The sequence below is a fragment of the Lucilia sericata genome, unplaced genomic scaffold (assembly GCF_015586225.1).
Source record: "Lucilia sericata isolate MDLA Ls3-8-SP2 unplaced genomic scaffold, ASM1558622v1 Contig000950F_arrow, whole genome shotgun sequence".
NCBI lineage: Eukaryota > Metazoa > Arthropoda > Insecta > Diptera > Calliphoridae > Lucilia > Lucilia sericata.
The window spans coordinates 100,383-117,146 of NW_023994935.1; the positions used below are offsets into that span (position 1 = coordinate 100,383).

A 16,764-nucleotide genomic window follows, 5' to 3' on the forward strand; every position below is an offset into this window, starting at 1 on the left:
ACTATTCATTAAGACTATCGACTATACTATGTGATGACAAGACGTTTAACTAGGCTATTGACTAATAATTTAAATAAGTTAATTTGACAATTAACTAGACTATGAACTAGACTATGACTAGACTATGACTAGACTATGACTAGACTATGACTAGAAGACTATGACTAGACTATGACTAGACTATGACTAGACTATGACTAGACTATGACTAGACTATGACTAGACATGACTAGACTATGACTATACAGGACTAGACTATGACTAGACTTACTAGACTATGACTAGACTATACTAGAACTATGACTAGACTATGACTAGACCTAGACTATGACTAGACTATGACTAGACTATGACTAGACTATGACTAGACTATGACTAGACTATGACTAGACTATGACTAGACTATATAGACTAGGACAGACTATGACTAGACCTATGACTAGACTATGACTAGACTATGACTAGACTATGACTAGACTATGAACTAGACTATGACTAGACTATTAACTAGACTATGACTAGAGCTATGACTAGACTATGAACTAGACTATGACTAGACTATGACTAGACTATGACTAGACTATGACTAGACTATGACTAGACTATGACTAGACTATGCTAGACTATGACTAGACTATGACTAGACTATACTAGACTATGACTAGACTATGACTATGACTAGACTATGACTAGACTATGACTAGACTATGACTAGACTATGACTAGACTATGACTAGACTATGACTAGACTATGACTAGACTATGACTAGACTATGACTAGACTATGACTAGACTATGACTAGACTATGACTAGACTATGACTAGACTATGACTAGACTATGACTAGACTATGACTAGACTATGACTAGACTATGACTAGACTATGACTAGACTATGACTATGACTAGACTATGACTAGACTATGACTAGACTATGACTAGACTATGACTAGACTATGACTAGACTATGACTAGACTATGACTAGACTATGACTAGACTATGACTAGACTATGACTAGACTATGACTAGACTATGACTAGACTATGACTAGACTATGACTAGACTATGACTAGACTATGACTAGACTATGACTAGACTATGACTAGACTATGACTAGACTATGACTAGACTATGACTAGACTATGACTAGACTATGACTAGACTATGACTAGACTATGACTAGACTACTAGCTATGACTAGACTAGACTATGACTAGACTATGACTAGACTATGCTAGACTATGACTAGACTATGACTAGACTATGACTAGACTATGACTAGACCATAATTTAAATGTTCATAATTTTTTATCTGAAGTAATCTGATGTAGTTTCTAATATTTTTCATTTTGCATTAAATTCGTTTCCTTAATCGGGCTTTTAAATTGTTTTTAGTTTTTTTTAAAAAGAAGTTATAAATTCTTTTTAAAAAAAAACCATATTGTTTTACAACAATTTAGTTGGTTTCCTAGTTAAATTGTAATCGTATTACATTGACGGCTGCGCTGCATTTATGTGCGAACTATATGTTACTTGTCTATATAATGTTTTATGCAATTTTGTTTTCATTTGCGAAAATTAGGTCAATTCTCTATCTAACACTTCTCTTTAACAAACAAAATTTTTTCATGTTGATGAAAGCCGCAATTCAACAGAATTTTTAAAAGACTTACATACAAACGTATAGAAACACTGAAAGAAATGAAATAGGTGAAATTATATTGAGTTATTATTTTCAGTTAAACATAGAAAGGAGTGTTGTTGTGTATTACATGACTCCATATTTGATCACACTTTCTTCGTGAATTTCATTTTGCCAATTTTTTTTCTCTATGGATTTCGGGTGTATATGTATATCTATATGTGTATTTTTTGGGTCTATTATACAACTCCATTACTAACCATATCATTGTGGATGTGTAAATATATTGTCACATACAGCTTGTGCCCGTAGGGATATTTCAGTGCGCGAAATGTCATTTATATTCGTTTTATTAAAAACATAGATGGATACATTATTACCATACGGCTAGATAGATGGCTCGGTATTTGTGTACTTTCCTTTTTTTATGGAATTTTTTATTTGCCTATGAGTATCACTGTACAAATGTATATAAAACAGTTAAATGTTGACTATGTACAGATAGAGTATATAATTGAATATGTGTAACTAGAAATGTATTTACATATATAACTACGAAACTATAGTTGTGTTTGTGGTAAATACTGCTGCAGTAGAACAAATTTCGTTTTTTTATTTTTGTTTTTATTGGGCAAACATATTCCTAGCTACACATTTTTGCATATTTTGGTCACTGTGGTGATAAATCTAAACGCAAGACAGACACTGTATTTGCATAAAATTTTCTCTTTTACACACTATTATTTTTATATGTGTACTATGCACTCTCTTTCAATCTCTCCAGCATTTTGGTTATTCATTAGAAATTTGTTTGTTTGCTGCATGCGGTTTTTTTACTATCTAAAGTCAAACCATGTAAGGTTTAAAATACAAATGAAATTTAAGGAAACGGAAATGCATTAGTCTTTATTGTCAAACTAACTAGTTTTTACATATTAAACCTTTAATATAAGCTCTCTTAGTTTATTTAAAGTATACAAAAGTCTAGTCTATAGTCTAGTCTATAGTCTAGTCTATAGTCTAGTCTATAGTCTAGTCTATAGTCTAGTCTATAGTCTAGTCTATAGTCTAGTCTATAGTCTAGTCTATAGTCTAGTCTATAGTCTAGTCTATAGTCTAGTCTATAGTCTAGTCTATAGTCTAGTCTATAGTCTAGTCTATAGTCGTCTATAGTCTAGTCTATAGTCTAGTCTATAGTCTAGTCTATAGTCTAGTCTATAGTCTAGTCTATAGTCTAGTCTATAGTCTAGTCTATAGTCTAGTCTATAGTCTAGTCTATAGTCTAGTCTATAGTCTAGTCTATAGTCTAGTCTATAGTCTAGTCTATAGTCTAGTCTATAGTCTAGTCTATAGTCTAGTCTATAGTCTAGTCTATAGTCTAGTCTATAGTCTAGTCTATAGTCTAGTCTATAGTCTAGTCTATAGTCTATAGTCTAGTCTATAGTCTAGTCTATAGTCTAGTCTATAGTCTAGTCTATAGTCTAGTCTATAGTCTAGTCATAGTCTAGTCCATAGTCTAGTCTATAGTCTAGTCTATAGTCTAGTCTATAGTCTAGTTATAGTATAGTCTAGTCTATAGTCTAGTCTATAGTCTAGTCTATAGTCTAGTCCATAGTCTAGTCTATAGTCTAGGCTATAGTCTAGTCTATAGTCTAGTCTATAGTCTAGTCTATAGTCTAGTCTATAGTCTAGTCTATAGTCTAGTCTATAGTCTAGTCTATAGTCTAGTCTATAGTCTAGTCTATAGTCTAGTCTATAGTCTAGTCTATAGTCTAGTCTATAGTCTAGTCTATAGTCAAGACTATAGTCTAGTCTATAGTCTAGTCTACAGTCTAGTCTACAGTCTAGTCTACAGTCTAGTCTATAGTCTAGTCTATAGTCTAGTCTATAGTCTAGTCTATAGTCTAGTCTATAGTCTAGTCTATAGTCTAGTCTATAGTCTAGTCTATAGTCTAGTCTATAGTCTAGTCTATAGTCTAGTCTATAGTCTAGTCTATAGTCTAGTCTATAGTCTAGTCTATAGTCTAGTCTATAGTCTAGTCTATAGTCTAGTCTATAGTCTAGTCTATAGTCTAGTCTATAGTCTAGTCTATAGTCTAGTCTATAGTCTAGTCTATAGTCTAGTCTATAGTCTAGTCTAGTCTAGTCTATAGTCTAGTCTATAGTCTAGTCTATAGTCTAGTCTATAGTCTAGTCTATAGTCTAGTCTATAGTCTAGTCTATAGTCTAGTCTATAGTCTAGTCTATAGTCTAGTCTATAGTCTAGTCTATAGTCTAGTCTATAGTCTAGTCTATAGTCTAGTCTATAGTCTAGTCTATAGTCTAGTCTATAGTCTAGTCTATAGTCTAGTCTATAGTCTAGTCTATAGTCTAGTCTATAGTCTAGTCTATAGTCTAGTCTATAGTCTAGTCTATAGTCTAGTCTATAGTCTAGTCTATAGTCTAGTCTATAGTCTAGTCTATAGTCTAGTCTATAGTCTAGTCTATAATCTAGTCTATAGTCTAGTCTATAGTCTAGTCTATAGTCTAGTCTATAGTCTAGTCTATAGTCTAGTCTATAGTCTAGTCTATAGTCTAGTCTATAGTCTAGTCTATAGTCTAGTCTATAGTCTAGTCTATAGTCTAGTCTATATAGTCTATAGTCTAGTCTATAGTCTAGTCTATAGTCTAGTCTATAGTCTAGTCTATAGTCTAGTCTATAGTCTAGTCTATAGTCTAGTCTATAGTCTAGTCTATAGTCTAGTCTATAGTCTAGTCTATAGTCTAGTCTATAGTCTAGTCTATAGTCTAGTCTATAGTCTAGTCTATAGTCTAGTCTATAGTCTAGTCTATAGTCTAGTCTATAGTCTAGTCTATAGTCTAGTCTATAGTCTAGTCTATAGTCTAGTCTAGTCTAGTCTATAGTCTAGTCTATAGTCTAGTCTATAGTCTAGTCTATAGTCTAGTCTATAGTCTAGTCTATAGTCTAGTCTATAGTCTAGTCTATAGTCTAGTCTATAGTCTAGTCTATAGTCTAGTCTATAGTCTAGTCTATATGTCTAGTCTATTAGTCTAGTCTATAGTCTAGTCTATAGTCTAGATCTATAGTCTGTCTATAGTCTAGTCTATAGTCTAGTCTATAGTCAGTCTATAGTCTAGGTCTATAGTCTAGTCTAGTATGTCTAGTCTATCAGTCTATAGTATATAGTCTAGTCTATAGTCTGTCTATAGTCTAGTTATAGTCTCGTCTATAGTCTAGTCTATAGTCTGTCTATAGTCTGTCTATAGTTAGTGCTAGTCTAGTGCTATAGGGTCTAGTCTATCGTCTAGTCTATATGTCTAGTCTATAGTCTAGTCTATAGTCTAGTTATCGTCTAGTATATAATCTAGTCTAAGTCTAGGTCTATAGTCTAGTCTAAGGTCTAGTCTATAGTCTAGTCTATAGTCTAGTATAAGTCTAGTCTATAGTCAGTCTATAGGTCTAGTCTATAGTCCTAGTCTATAGTCTAGTCTATAGTCTAGTCTATAGTCCAGTCTATAGTTAGCTATAGTCAGTCTATGTCAGTCTTAGTCTAGTCATAATCTAGTCTATAGTCTAGTCTATAGTTCTTGGTCTATAAGTCTAGTCTATAGTCTAGTCATTAGGTTCTAGGTACTATAGTCTAGTCTATAGTCTAGTCATATGTCTAGTCATAGTCTCGTCTAGTCAGTCATAGTCTAGTCATAGCTTAGTCATAGTCTAGTCATAGTCTATCATAGGCTAGTCATAGTCTAGTCATAGTCTAGTCATAGTCTAGTCATAGTCTAGTCTAGTCATAGTCTAGTCATAGTCTAGTCATAGTCTAGTCATAGTCATAGTCTAGTCATAGTCTAGTCATAGTCTAGTCATAGTCTAGTCATAGTCTAGTCATAGTCTAGTCATAGTCTAGTCATAGTCTAGTCATAGTCTAGTCATAGTCTAGTCATAGTCTAGTCACAGTCTAGTTATATTCTAGTCGTAGTTTAGTCAATTGTCTGGTCCATGGCATAGTCCATAATATTGTATAAAATATCGCTGTATATTCTATTCATAGTTTAGTTTCAGTCCAGTTCATAAAAGTGTTTCTTGTGTAAGTCATGACGAACATATGAGGTTTATAGAAATACACTTCATTCATATTTAAAATATTCGTTTTAAAAGATATTTCTTATAAGATTTAAAAAATAAATAAGGCCAAAAATACTATAAATGAGAAAGTTCCAACAACATGACGTTAATATTGGCAATATATTTGCTACCGGAAGCTTTTTGTTTGTTCCTCATTTTTTAGGTTAAACTGTGTTGATAGTCAAAATTGCACCAATTTAATTTTGTTTTTTTTTCCTAGATACTCCGGATAAGTATTCGTTGGTTAGAGTTGACTTCATTTATTGATTGCACTCCAAAAATATATGTATACACTTAAGTTCATGTGTATGTGTGTGTGTGTGTGAATGTTTATCTGTATATAAATATCAAGTAGACCAAAATATGAACACGAACATGAAAACAGAGATACACATACAAACACACACACATACATACGCTATTTGGCTTGATGCATTATGATACATTGTCGCAGTTTGGTTTTATGGTTTGTTGGATTTTATATCTACCATTTATATACTTATACACACACATTTTTTGGATGTTACCAGTTTTTTTTGTTTTTGTTTTTTTTTTTTGTCAAACTCAATGACCACATAAGAGTAGTCAAAATTTCATTTTCCTATGGTTTATAGAGATGTCATCGATGTGTGATGTTGTACACACTTAGATGCAAACATTCAAATGAAGTTACCCCCTGAAATAGAAAAAAATAAATGTATTCAAAAAGGAATGTGTGCTGGTTATTACCCTTGAGCAAAAATCAGCAAAAAATATAGAAAAATTATTTGAAATTGAAATCATAATGTTTGGGTCATACTGCTGCATACATGAATAATAATTTCAATTTAACACAAAAAATTAAAACTGACCTTATAGGATATTCTGGGTTTTTTTAGTTGGCACATTGAAAAAGAGAAAATTAGTTTTTGGTAGCAATTTTTTTTGTTAAAAACTATTTAATTGTACTTAATTGATGAAAAATTGTGAAAAGATATTTTGACATAATGTTGAACTTAATAACATTCTGAAAGATTGATATATTTTGATACAACAAGGTTTGCAGTGATGTTACTAGTTCAGTTCAAGAGAAATATTCTCTTTAAGCCACCACAGGTATTTGCATCTTGCACAATCGGGGTCTACATGCGTCTCAGCATACATCTGGCGTTACTAAGTGAATTTCACTATCAAAAAAGGTCTTCTGAAAAGTACAATCCTGACGTTGATTTAGTGTTTTTAACGATCACTAGCTGACTCTTAGCTTACAGAGAGAGCGAGAGAGAAAATGTTCAATGAAATTAGGTACGAGAACTTCTACTTATCAGTTTAATGTTAATTATGTTGGGGTGTTTAGAAGAAAAAAACTGATAAGAACTATTAAAGAATTTCGTGAGATTTAATTATTATTAGTTTTTGTACAAAACAAAACAATAATTTAAATAAAAAACTCAGCCTAATTCAAGAGATAACATGCAGCGTACTTTTTGAAGACTGTGTCATATATGAGTTGACACTTTTTTGGAGTGGAGAATTTAAGACAAATGCTAGCCCATAAAGCAAGGTTCAACTAAAATATAAATAAAAATTAAGAATGCGTAGCATAATTGACTAAGTGGAATATTTCATACCCTACACTTCAATAGTTTTAAACAATAGTCAGCTACGTCCATATTCTAGTCAATAGTCAACTCAATTACCTAGTCCTTAACCAATAGTCCAGTAATTAGCCTAGATAGTAGTCCATTAAGTAGTCTGGTCAATAGTTAAGTCAATATTACAGTTAATATTCTCGTTATTATCCTACCCAATAGTCTAATCAATAGCACAGTCAATATTCTATGCAAGACACTAGTCAATAGTGTAGTCAATAGCATAATCAATAATCTGTTCAAAAGTCAAGTTAAGTAGTAGTAAAGTCAATAAACTATTCAATAAACCACTCAATATTTAAGCCAGTAGACTTGTTGAGAGTTTAGTCAATAGTGTAGTCAATAGTCTAATCTATTTGACTACAATGTCTAATCAATAGCGTAGTCAATATGCAATTTAATTGTCTTGCCAGTAGCCTAGTCAATAGTGAGACCAATGGTATAGTAAATAGTACAGTTAATAGTATACTCAAAAAGCTCTAATGAACTAGTCACTGCTCTAGTCAATAGCTTAGTCAAAAGTCAATAGTCAATTCAAAAGTGTGGACAAAGTAAAGTTGTCAATGTTTTAGTCAATAGACATATCAATATTCTACTGAATAGTTTTATCAATAGTTTAGTCAATAGCCTAGTCAATAGTCTAGTCAATAGTTAAGTCAATTGTCTAGTCAATAGACTAGCCAATAGTCTAATCAATTGTCTAGCCAATAGTCAAGTGAATAGTCTAGTTAGTAGTCAAGTGAATAGTCTAGTCAGTAGTCTAGGCAATAGTCTAGTCATAGTCTAGGCAATAGTCTAGTCATAGTCTAGTCATAGTCTAGTCATAGTCTAGTCATAGTCTAGTCATAGTCTAGTCATAGTCTAGTCATAGTCTAGTCATAGTCTAGTCATAGTCTAGTCATAGTCTAGTCATAGTCTAGTCATAGTCTAGTCATAGTCTAGTCATAGTCTAGTCATAGTCTAGTCATAGTCTAGTCATAGTCTAGTCATAGTCTAGTCATAGTCTAGTCATAGTCTAGTCATAGTCTAGTCATAGTCTAGTCATAGTCTAGTCATAGTCTAGTCATAGTCTAGTCATAGTCTAGTCATAGTCTAGTCATAGTCTAGTCATAGTCTAGTCATAGTCTAGTCATAGTCTAGTCATAGTCTAGTCATAGTCTAGTCATAGTCTAGTCATAGTCTAGTCATAGTCTAGTCATAGTCTAGTCATAGTCTAGTCATAGTCTAGTCATAGTCTAGTCATAGTCTAGTCATAGTCTAGTCATAGTCTAGTCATAGTCTAGTCATAGTCTAGTCATAGTCTAGTCATAGTCTAGTCATAGTCTAGTCATAGTCTAGTCATAGTCTAGTCATAGTCTAGTCATAGTCTAGTCATAGTCTAGTCATAGTCTAGTCATAGTCTAGTCATAGTCTAGTCATAGTCTAGTCATAGTCTAGTCATAGTCTAGTCATAGTCTAGTCATAGTCTAGTCATAGTCTAGTCATAGTCTAGTCATAGTCTAGTCATAGACTAGTCATAGTCTAGTCATAGTCTAGCCATAGTCTAGTCATAGTCTAGTCATAGTCTAGTCATAGTCTAGTCATAGTCTAGTCATAGTCTAGCCATAGTCTAGTCATAGTCTAGTCATAGTCTAGTCATAGTCTAGTCATAGTCTAGTCATAGTCTAGTCATAGTCTAGTCATAGTCTAGTCATAGTCTAGTCATAGTCTAGTCATAGTCTAGTCATAGTCTAGTCATAGTCTAGTCATAGTCTAGTCATAGTCTAGTCATAGTCTAGTCATAGTCTAGTCATAGTCTAGTCATAGTCTAGTCATAGTCTAGTCATAGTCTAGTCATAGTCTAGTCATAGTCTAGTCATAGTCTAGTCATAGTCTAGTCATAGTCTAGTCATAGTCTAGTCATAGTCTAGTCATAGTCTAGTCATAGTCTAGTCATAGTCTGGTCATAGTCTAGTCATAGTCTAGTCATAGTCTAGTCATAGTCTAGTCATAGTCTAGTCATAGTCTAGTCATAGTCTAGTCATAGTCTAGTCATAGTCTAGTCATAGTCTAGTCATAGTCTAGTCATAGTCTTCGTCATAGTCTAGTCATAGTCTAGTCATAGTCTAGTCCATAGTCTAGTCATAGTAGTCATAGTCTAGTCATAGTCTAGTCATAGTCTAGTCATAGTCTAGTCATAGTCTAGTCATAGTCTAGTCATAGTCAGTCATAGTCTCATAGTCTAGTCTAGTCAAAACACCTTGATGTAGGGTATTTAGAGAGGAAAACTGCTAGCATAAGTTCTCAGATAACAATTGCAGTCAATTGGACATCCACTAGCATTGATAAGTTTTATTTTTATTGTCATTACTTTTACTTGTTTTCTTTTTTGCAAAAGAATCTTAAGAATGACTTAAAACTTTTTAGATCTGAAAGCAACGCAGCAGTTCAAAACAGGACGTCAATTAAATCAGTTGTTTTATACAAAAGTATTTAAACGAACAGAGAAAGAAGAAACTAAAAGAAATGTTAGAAAACACAGAAATCGATTCCAGTCTGGTACCCTCTCTTAAACCAGCCAGCAGCTATCATTCCTGTTCCCTGCACGAGCCTGTGAAAATAAGAACAACTACGGAAAATTTAGCCGAGTGTAATATAAAGACCATACCCCAGTTCTTTAAAGAATGTTGTCAAAAATTCAAAGATGTACCGGCTTTGGCGTATAAAGTGCCAAAAGACAACTCTACTAGCAGCAATGGCAGCGAAGATGAACAATGGGAAACCATTACTTATGGTGAATATGAGCAACGTGTGGAACAGGCTGCTTTAATGCTATTACACTTGGGTGTCCAGCCACGTTCTTCCATTGGCATTTTGGCCTTTAATTGTCCCGAATGGTTTTATGCGGAAATGGGCGCTTTGCGTATTAATGCTGTGGTGGCTGGCATTTATACTAGCAACTCAGCGGAAGCTGTTCATCATGTCTTGGAAGCATCAGAGGCCAGTGTATGTATAGTGGATGATGCTCATCAAATGTCAAAAGTGCGTGCGGTTAAATCGCGTTTTAAATCAATTGCGTGCCGTGGTTCAATTAAATGGTCCCTACGATGAGTTCGTTGGCAACGAGCCGGGCTATTATCGTTGGACGGATTTGTTTGAAATGCAATTTAGTTCAACACTACGTGAAGAATTGGTGTTGCGTGAACGTGATGTGGCGGCCAATGAATGTGCACTATTAATATTTACGGTAAGTTCGTTATTCATTCGTTCCTTCGTTCAATCGTTTGAACGGAAGTTTGGTTTATTGCTTGATTATTTAAGAGTGTGTTTTTATTCGGAATGGGTGTTTAAGGGGAGGCTCTATTATTAGTAGCTGAAATTGGAAAATTGTTAAGTTAACTGAATTATGATTGCGCTGCCTGGTTCCTTGTCTGTTTGTCTTGTAGCTGTAGGTGGTTTAGTTGTGGTAATGGTTTGTTGGTTTATTAAAGTTATAAATCAAGTTATAATTTATGTAGTGTTGTTGTTGCTCGGTGAGTGTGTGTGTGTGTGCTTTGTTTATTTAGTTGTAATCAAACTAATTTGGTTTTGAAGGATCTTCTTATAAGACGTCAATGACCGTTGATAGCAGAATATTTAATAATGGCCATAATTTGTGAGAACAAGTGTATATAATTTAAATAAAAATTGCATGTGATTTAATACCGTGTGAAGTTCAATAGTTCTGTTGTTATATAATTAACTCAAACAGTTGTTAGTTATTGGAAATAATTTGAGAAAATCATACAAACAATGATTGTTTATCTGTCTGTCCTAATAATTTTATTAAGGAAATGTTGTATATATGTACTTGTTATCGAAAGGGAACTTTACTATTTCAGTTATAGTTCAGCTTTTGTTCAGTTCTAATTCAGTTCTAGTTCAGTTCTAGTTCAGTAGTTCTAGTTCAGTTCTAGTTCAGTTCTAGTTCAGTTCTAGTTCAGTTCTAGTTCAGTTCTAGTTCAGTTCTAGTTCAGTTCTAGTTCAGTTTCGTTCTAGTTCAGTTTCTAGTTCAGTTCTAGTTCAGTTCTAGTTCAGTTCTAGTTCGTCTAGTTCAGTTCTAGTTCAGTTCTAGTTCAGTTCTAGTTCAGTTCTAGTTCAGTTCTAGTTCAGTTCTAGTTCAGTTCTAGTTCAGTTCTAGTTCAGTTCTAGTTCAGTTCTAGTTCAGTTCAGTTCTAGTTCAGTTCTAGTTCAGTTCTAGTTCAGTTCTAGTTCAGTTCTAGTTCAGTTCTAGTCAGTTCTAGTTCAGTTCTAGTTCAGTTCTAGTTCAGTTCTAGTTCAGTTCTAGTTCAGTTCTAGTTCAGTTCTAGTTCAGTTCTAGTTCAGTTCTAGTTCAGTTCTAGTTCAGTTCTAGTTCAGTTCTAGTTCAGTTCTAGTTCAGTTCTAGTTCAGTTCTATTCAGTTCTATTCAGTTCTAGTTCAGTTCTATTCAGTTCTAGTTCAGTTCTAGTTCAGTTCTAGTTCAGTTCTAGTTCAGTTCTAGTTCAGTTCTAGTTCAGTTCTAGTTCAGTTCTAGTTCAGTTCTAGTTCAGTTCTAGTTCAGTTCTAGTTCAGTTCTAGTTCAGTTCTAGTTCAGTTCTAGTTCAGTTCTAGTTCAGTTCTAGTTCAGTTCTAGTTCAGTTCTAGGTCAGTTCTAGTTCAGTTCTAGTTCAGTTCTAGTTCAGTTCTAGTTCTAGTTCAGTTCTAGTTCAGTTCTAGTTCAGTTCTAGTTCAGTTCTAGTTCAGTTCTAGTTCAGTTCTAGTTCAGTTCTAGTTCAGTTCTAGTTCAGTTCTAGTTCAGTTCTAGTTCAGTTCTAGTTCAGTTCTAGTTCAGTTCTAGTTCAGTTCTAGTTCAGTTCTAGTTCAGTTCTAGTTCAGTTCTAGTTCAGTTCTAGTTCAGTTTCTAGTTCAGTTCTAGTTCAGTTCTAGTTCAGTTCTAGTTCAGTTCTAGTTCAGTTCTAGTTCAGTTCTAGTTCAGTTCTAGTTCAGTTCTAGTTCAGTTCTAGTTCAGTTCTAGTTCAGTTCTAGTTCAGTTCTAGTTCAGTTCTAGTTCAGTTCTAGTTCAGTTCTAGTTCAGTTCTAGTTCAGTTCTAGTTCAGTTCTAGTTTCAGTTCTAGTTCAGTTCTAGTTCAGTTCTAGTTCAGTTCTAGTTCTAGTTCAGTTCTAAGTCAGTTCTAGTTCAGTTCTAGTTCAGTTCTAGTTCAGTTCTAGTTTAGTTCTAGTTCAGTTCTAGTTCAGTTCTAGTTCAGTTCTAGTTCAGTTCTAGTTCAGTTCTAGTTCAGTTCTAGTTCAGTTCTAGTTCAGTTCTAGTTCAGTTCTAGTTCAGTTCTAGTTCAGTTCTAGTTCAGTTCTAGTTCAGTTCTAGTTCAGTTCTAGTTCAGTTCTAGTTCAGTTCTAGTTCAGTTCTAGTTCAGTTCTAGTTAAGTTCTAGTTCAGTTCTAGTTCAGTTCTAGTTCAGTTCTAGTTCAGTTCTAGTTCAGTTCTAGTTCAGTTCTAGTTCACTGAATATGGAATTGATGGCGCCATAAACCTGCTGGTGGTTCTTTAAGTTCCGGCACGTCTCAAAATATTTAATATCAATTCAAAATAAGCAAAATTCTCAGATAACTTATGGCCCCACAGTATGCACATGCATAAGAGATAAGCTGTTAAGTTCATGTTGACAATCTTAAACAAAATAAAACAAAAAATTTGTTTAAGAATAAAACTTATATATTTATTTTTTCCAGTCCGGTACCGTGGGCATGCCCAAAGGTGTTATGATCTCACACGATGGAGTACTATTCTGTTGTCATGCTATGGGCAAAATGATGACTTCCCTGGAGGAAGCAAAAGAAACCGTGGTCACCTATTTACCTCTAAACCATATAGCCGCCCAATTGTTTGATATATTCATGGCCTTGGAATATGGCGGCCTTATCTACTTTGCCGATCGTAATGCTCTCAAGGGTTCTTTAACTAAAACCTATTCCAAAGCCAAGGTCAGCATGATGTTTGGCGTACCACGAGTATTTGAAAAGATGCAAGAGAGGCTTGAATATGTGGAAGCAAACTCATCAGCTTTAACGAAAGTTTTAATGAATACCGCGCGCAGTATGATGGAAAGCTATCATTTGGCTAAAATGGAAAATAAATCAGCTTCGGGTATAAAGTATTGGTTGGCTGCAAAGGTGGTACATAAAATCAAGGTGGCTTTGGGTTTGGAAATGGCAAAGGGTTGTTTCATAGGAGGAGCACCGGTAACGGAGGAATTAAAGAAATTCTTTTTGGGTTTGGATATGCCTCTAATAGATGTATATGGCATGTCGGAGACCAGTGGCGCGGTAGTGTACAATTTTGATCGACCCAATTTGCAGACTAGTGGTAAAGCTATGGAGGGTGTAGAACTTAAAATTGATAACCCCAATGAGCAGGGAGAAGGAGAGGTAAGTTTATTACTGATTTGAAGAGAGTTATAAACTATTTTTTAAATTTAATTAAGATCTTAATGCGTGGACGCAGTAACTTTATGGGCTACTTAAAAGAACCCGAAAAAACTGCCGAAACTTTGACCGAAGATGGTTGGATTAAAAGTGGTGATTTGGGTTATATGGATGAGCAGGGCAATCTGTATGTAAGTGGACGCATTAAGGAATTGATTATAACAGCAGGCGGTGAAAATATACCACCGGCCCATATAGAAGCAGTGATAAAGAAAGAGTTGCCCTGTGTTAGCAATGTGGTGGTTATAGGAGATCATAAAAAATATTTAACGGCATTGTTGACATTTAAGGTGAGTTTGTGTTTAAAAGTAAATTAAAAATTTGGAATTCTTATATCTATATAATTCCAGGTGGATATTAATCCCGATACCGGCTATCCTTTGGATACTCTGAGGCCTGATGCCTTACAATGGTTGCAATCATTAAATCTCAACTATACCCGTCTCTCCGATATGCTTAATATCAAATTGCCCGAAGATTTACAAAACTTTGATGCCAACGCTGTAGAGATCAATTGCGATCCCAAGGTTTGGCAGGCTCTAGAGGCTGGTATTAAACGTTATAATGAACAGGCCATTTCAAATGCTCAAAAAGTTCAGTATTTCACTATATTGCCTCATGATTTCTCCATACCCACCGGTGAAGTGGGTAAGTACTATCTATGCTTAATCTTAATTTATTTTTTATTTATTTTGTTTTCTTTGTATTTCAGGTCCGACTTTGAAGATAAGAAGAAATATTGTTCATAAGAAATATGCCGAGATTATAGAGAAAATGTATGCCAAGTAATGGTGTTACTATTGTTTAATATTTTAGTTGTTGTAAAATAGAAATGAAATCGTTTTATAATAAATTATTTAGAAGAAGTTTTATATAAATCTGCCGTAAGTCCAATTATTATTTGAGTTTGAAAAGCCAAGATCAAGTTATGTTGATCGAGAGTCAAATTACACCTCGACTCACTTAGGGCATTAACCAATAGATAGACGGATGACAGATCGGTTCAAATTGGACCACCAATCCTGCCAGCTGGCTTACAATACTCTCGCTCAAAGCTTTAAGAAAAATATTAGCCAAGATCGATCCCAATAAAAGTCTTAAGCAATATGGAATAGACTTCATATTAAAAACATGTCATTAAGCAAAGAAAGCTCGAAGAATTTATCCACGTCTGACCTATCCAATCTCCTGAGCAAATCATTATCATGACACGAGCTAAAGACCGAAACTGCTTTAAGCAAAGGACTTATCTTTGGTCGGTAGTCTTCGGATCTAACTTCTAACTTCCTTGTGAGTTTGTTTATCTTACAAATAAATTAATGTAAAATAAGAAAAGTCGAATGCAAATTGATTCTGTTTTCAAAATTTATTACTGTTTCTTAAAACAAACACGATTTTATTTACGGTGAATGAACTTTTGCTAAACTTTGATTTGTTTAATTAGACAATAGATTAAAATTTTACAATTATTGTTTACGTTTTAGAGCTTAAATGATTGCTGCATAACACTGTGCTACAGATTTGGCATAAGATTCATGATATTCGTTTTAAACAAATTTGCACAGTCCAAGTTTTGTTCTAGTTCCAAGTAATTTTAAGTGTAAGATGAGAAATATCAGTCATAGATTATATATCATAAATCTATATAATTTGCGGAAAATATTTCAGAACTGTTAGCACATATTTGATGTTGATAACGTCTAGAAACTGTACGTTACTCTAATGATTTTTTTAGTTCCGGAATAGCATAAGATATTTAATATCAATTCAACTGAAGACAACGTTTAGATAACTTCTGGCCCCACAAGATGTCTATGCATATGTGATAAGCGTTCATAATTTATGTTGTCAAATCGAAAAAAAAAAAAATCATTTATCATCAGAAAAACATATTTAATATTTATACTCCGACAAAGTAAGCATTTCTGCTTCAATTTAACTTCATTTCTAGATCAGTTCTAGTTTCAGTTCTAGTTCAGTTCTAGTTCAGTTCTAGTTCTTCAGTTCAGTCTAGTTCAGTTCTAGTTCAGTTCTAGTTCAGTTCTAGTTCAGTTCTAGTTCAGTTCTAGTCAGTTCTAGTTCAGTTCTAGTTCAGTTCTAGTTCAGTTCTAGTTCAGTTCTAGTTCAGTTCTAGTTCAGTTCTAGTTCAGTTCTAGTTCAGTTCTAGTTCAATTCTAGTTCAGTCTAGTTTCAGTTCTAGTTCAGTTCTAGTTCAGTTCTAGTTCATTTCTAGTTCAGTTCTAGTTCAGTTCTAGTTCAGTTCTAGTTCAGTTCTAGTTCAGTCTAGTTCAGTTCTAGTTTAGTTCAGTTCTAGTTCAGTTCTAGTTCAGTTCTAGTTCAGTTCTAGTTCAGTTCTAGTTCAGTTCTAGTTCAGTTCTAGTTCAGTTCTAGTTCAGTTCTAGTTCAGTTCTAGTTCAGTTCTAGTTCAGTTCTAGTTCAGTTCTAGTTCAGTTCTAGTTCAGTTCTAGTTCAGTTCTAGTTCAGTTCTAGTTCAGTTCTAGTTCAGTTCTAGTTCAGTTCTAGTTCAGTTCTAGTTCAGTTCTAGTTCAGTTCTAGTTCAGTTCTAGTTCAGTTCTAGTTCAGTTCTAGTTCAGTTCTAGTTCAGTTCTAGTTCAGTTCTAGTTCAGTTCTAGTTCAGTTCTAGTTCAGTTCTAGTTCAGTTCTAGTTCAGTTCTAGTTCAGTTCTAGTTCAGTTCTAGTTCAGTTCTAGTTCAGTTCTAGTTCAGTTCTAGTTCAGTTCTAGTTCAGTTCTAGTTCAGTTCTAGTTCAGTTCTAGTTCAGTTCTAGTTCAGTTCTAGTTCAGTTCTAGTTCAGTTCTAGTTCAGTTCTAGTTCAGTTCTAGTTCAGTTCTAGTTCAGTTCTAGTTCAGTTCTAGTTCAGTTCTAG

At 34.0% G+C, this 16,764-nt stretch overlaps 1 protein-coding gene across 1 annotated transcript in view; it reads left to right on the plus strand.

Annotated features, from left to right (window-relative positions):
• Positions 1-14,751, plus strand: part of LOC119609231 (long-chain-fatty-acid--CoA ligase heimdall) — a 48,627-nt gene extending 33,876 nt beyond the window's left edge. The window contains 6 exon segments of the mRNA XM_037963955.1: positions 9,806-10,441; positions 10,443-10,625; positions 13,126-13,821; positions 13,878-14,168; positions 14,229-14,526; positions 14,591-14,751. Coding sequence (XP_037819883.1) covers positions 9,905-10,441; positions 10,443-10,625; positions 13,126-13,821; positions 13,878-14,168; positions 14,229-14,526; positions 14,591-14,667 — 2,082 coding nt within the window. The 5' untranslated portion in view covers positions 9,806-9,904 and the 3' untranslated portion in view covers positions 14,668-14,751.
• Positions 14,752-16,764: the final 2,013 nt, after the last annotated feature.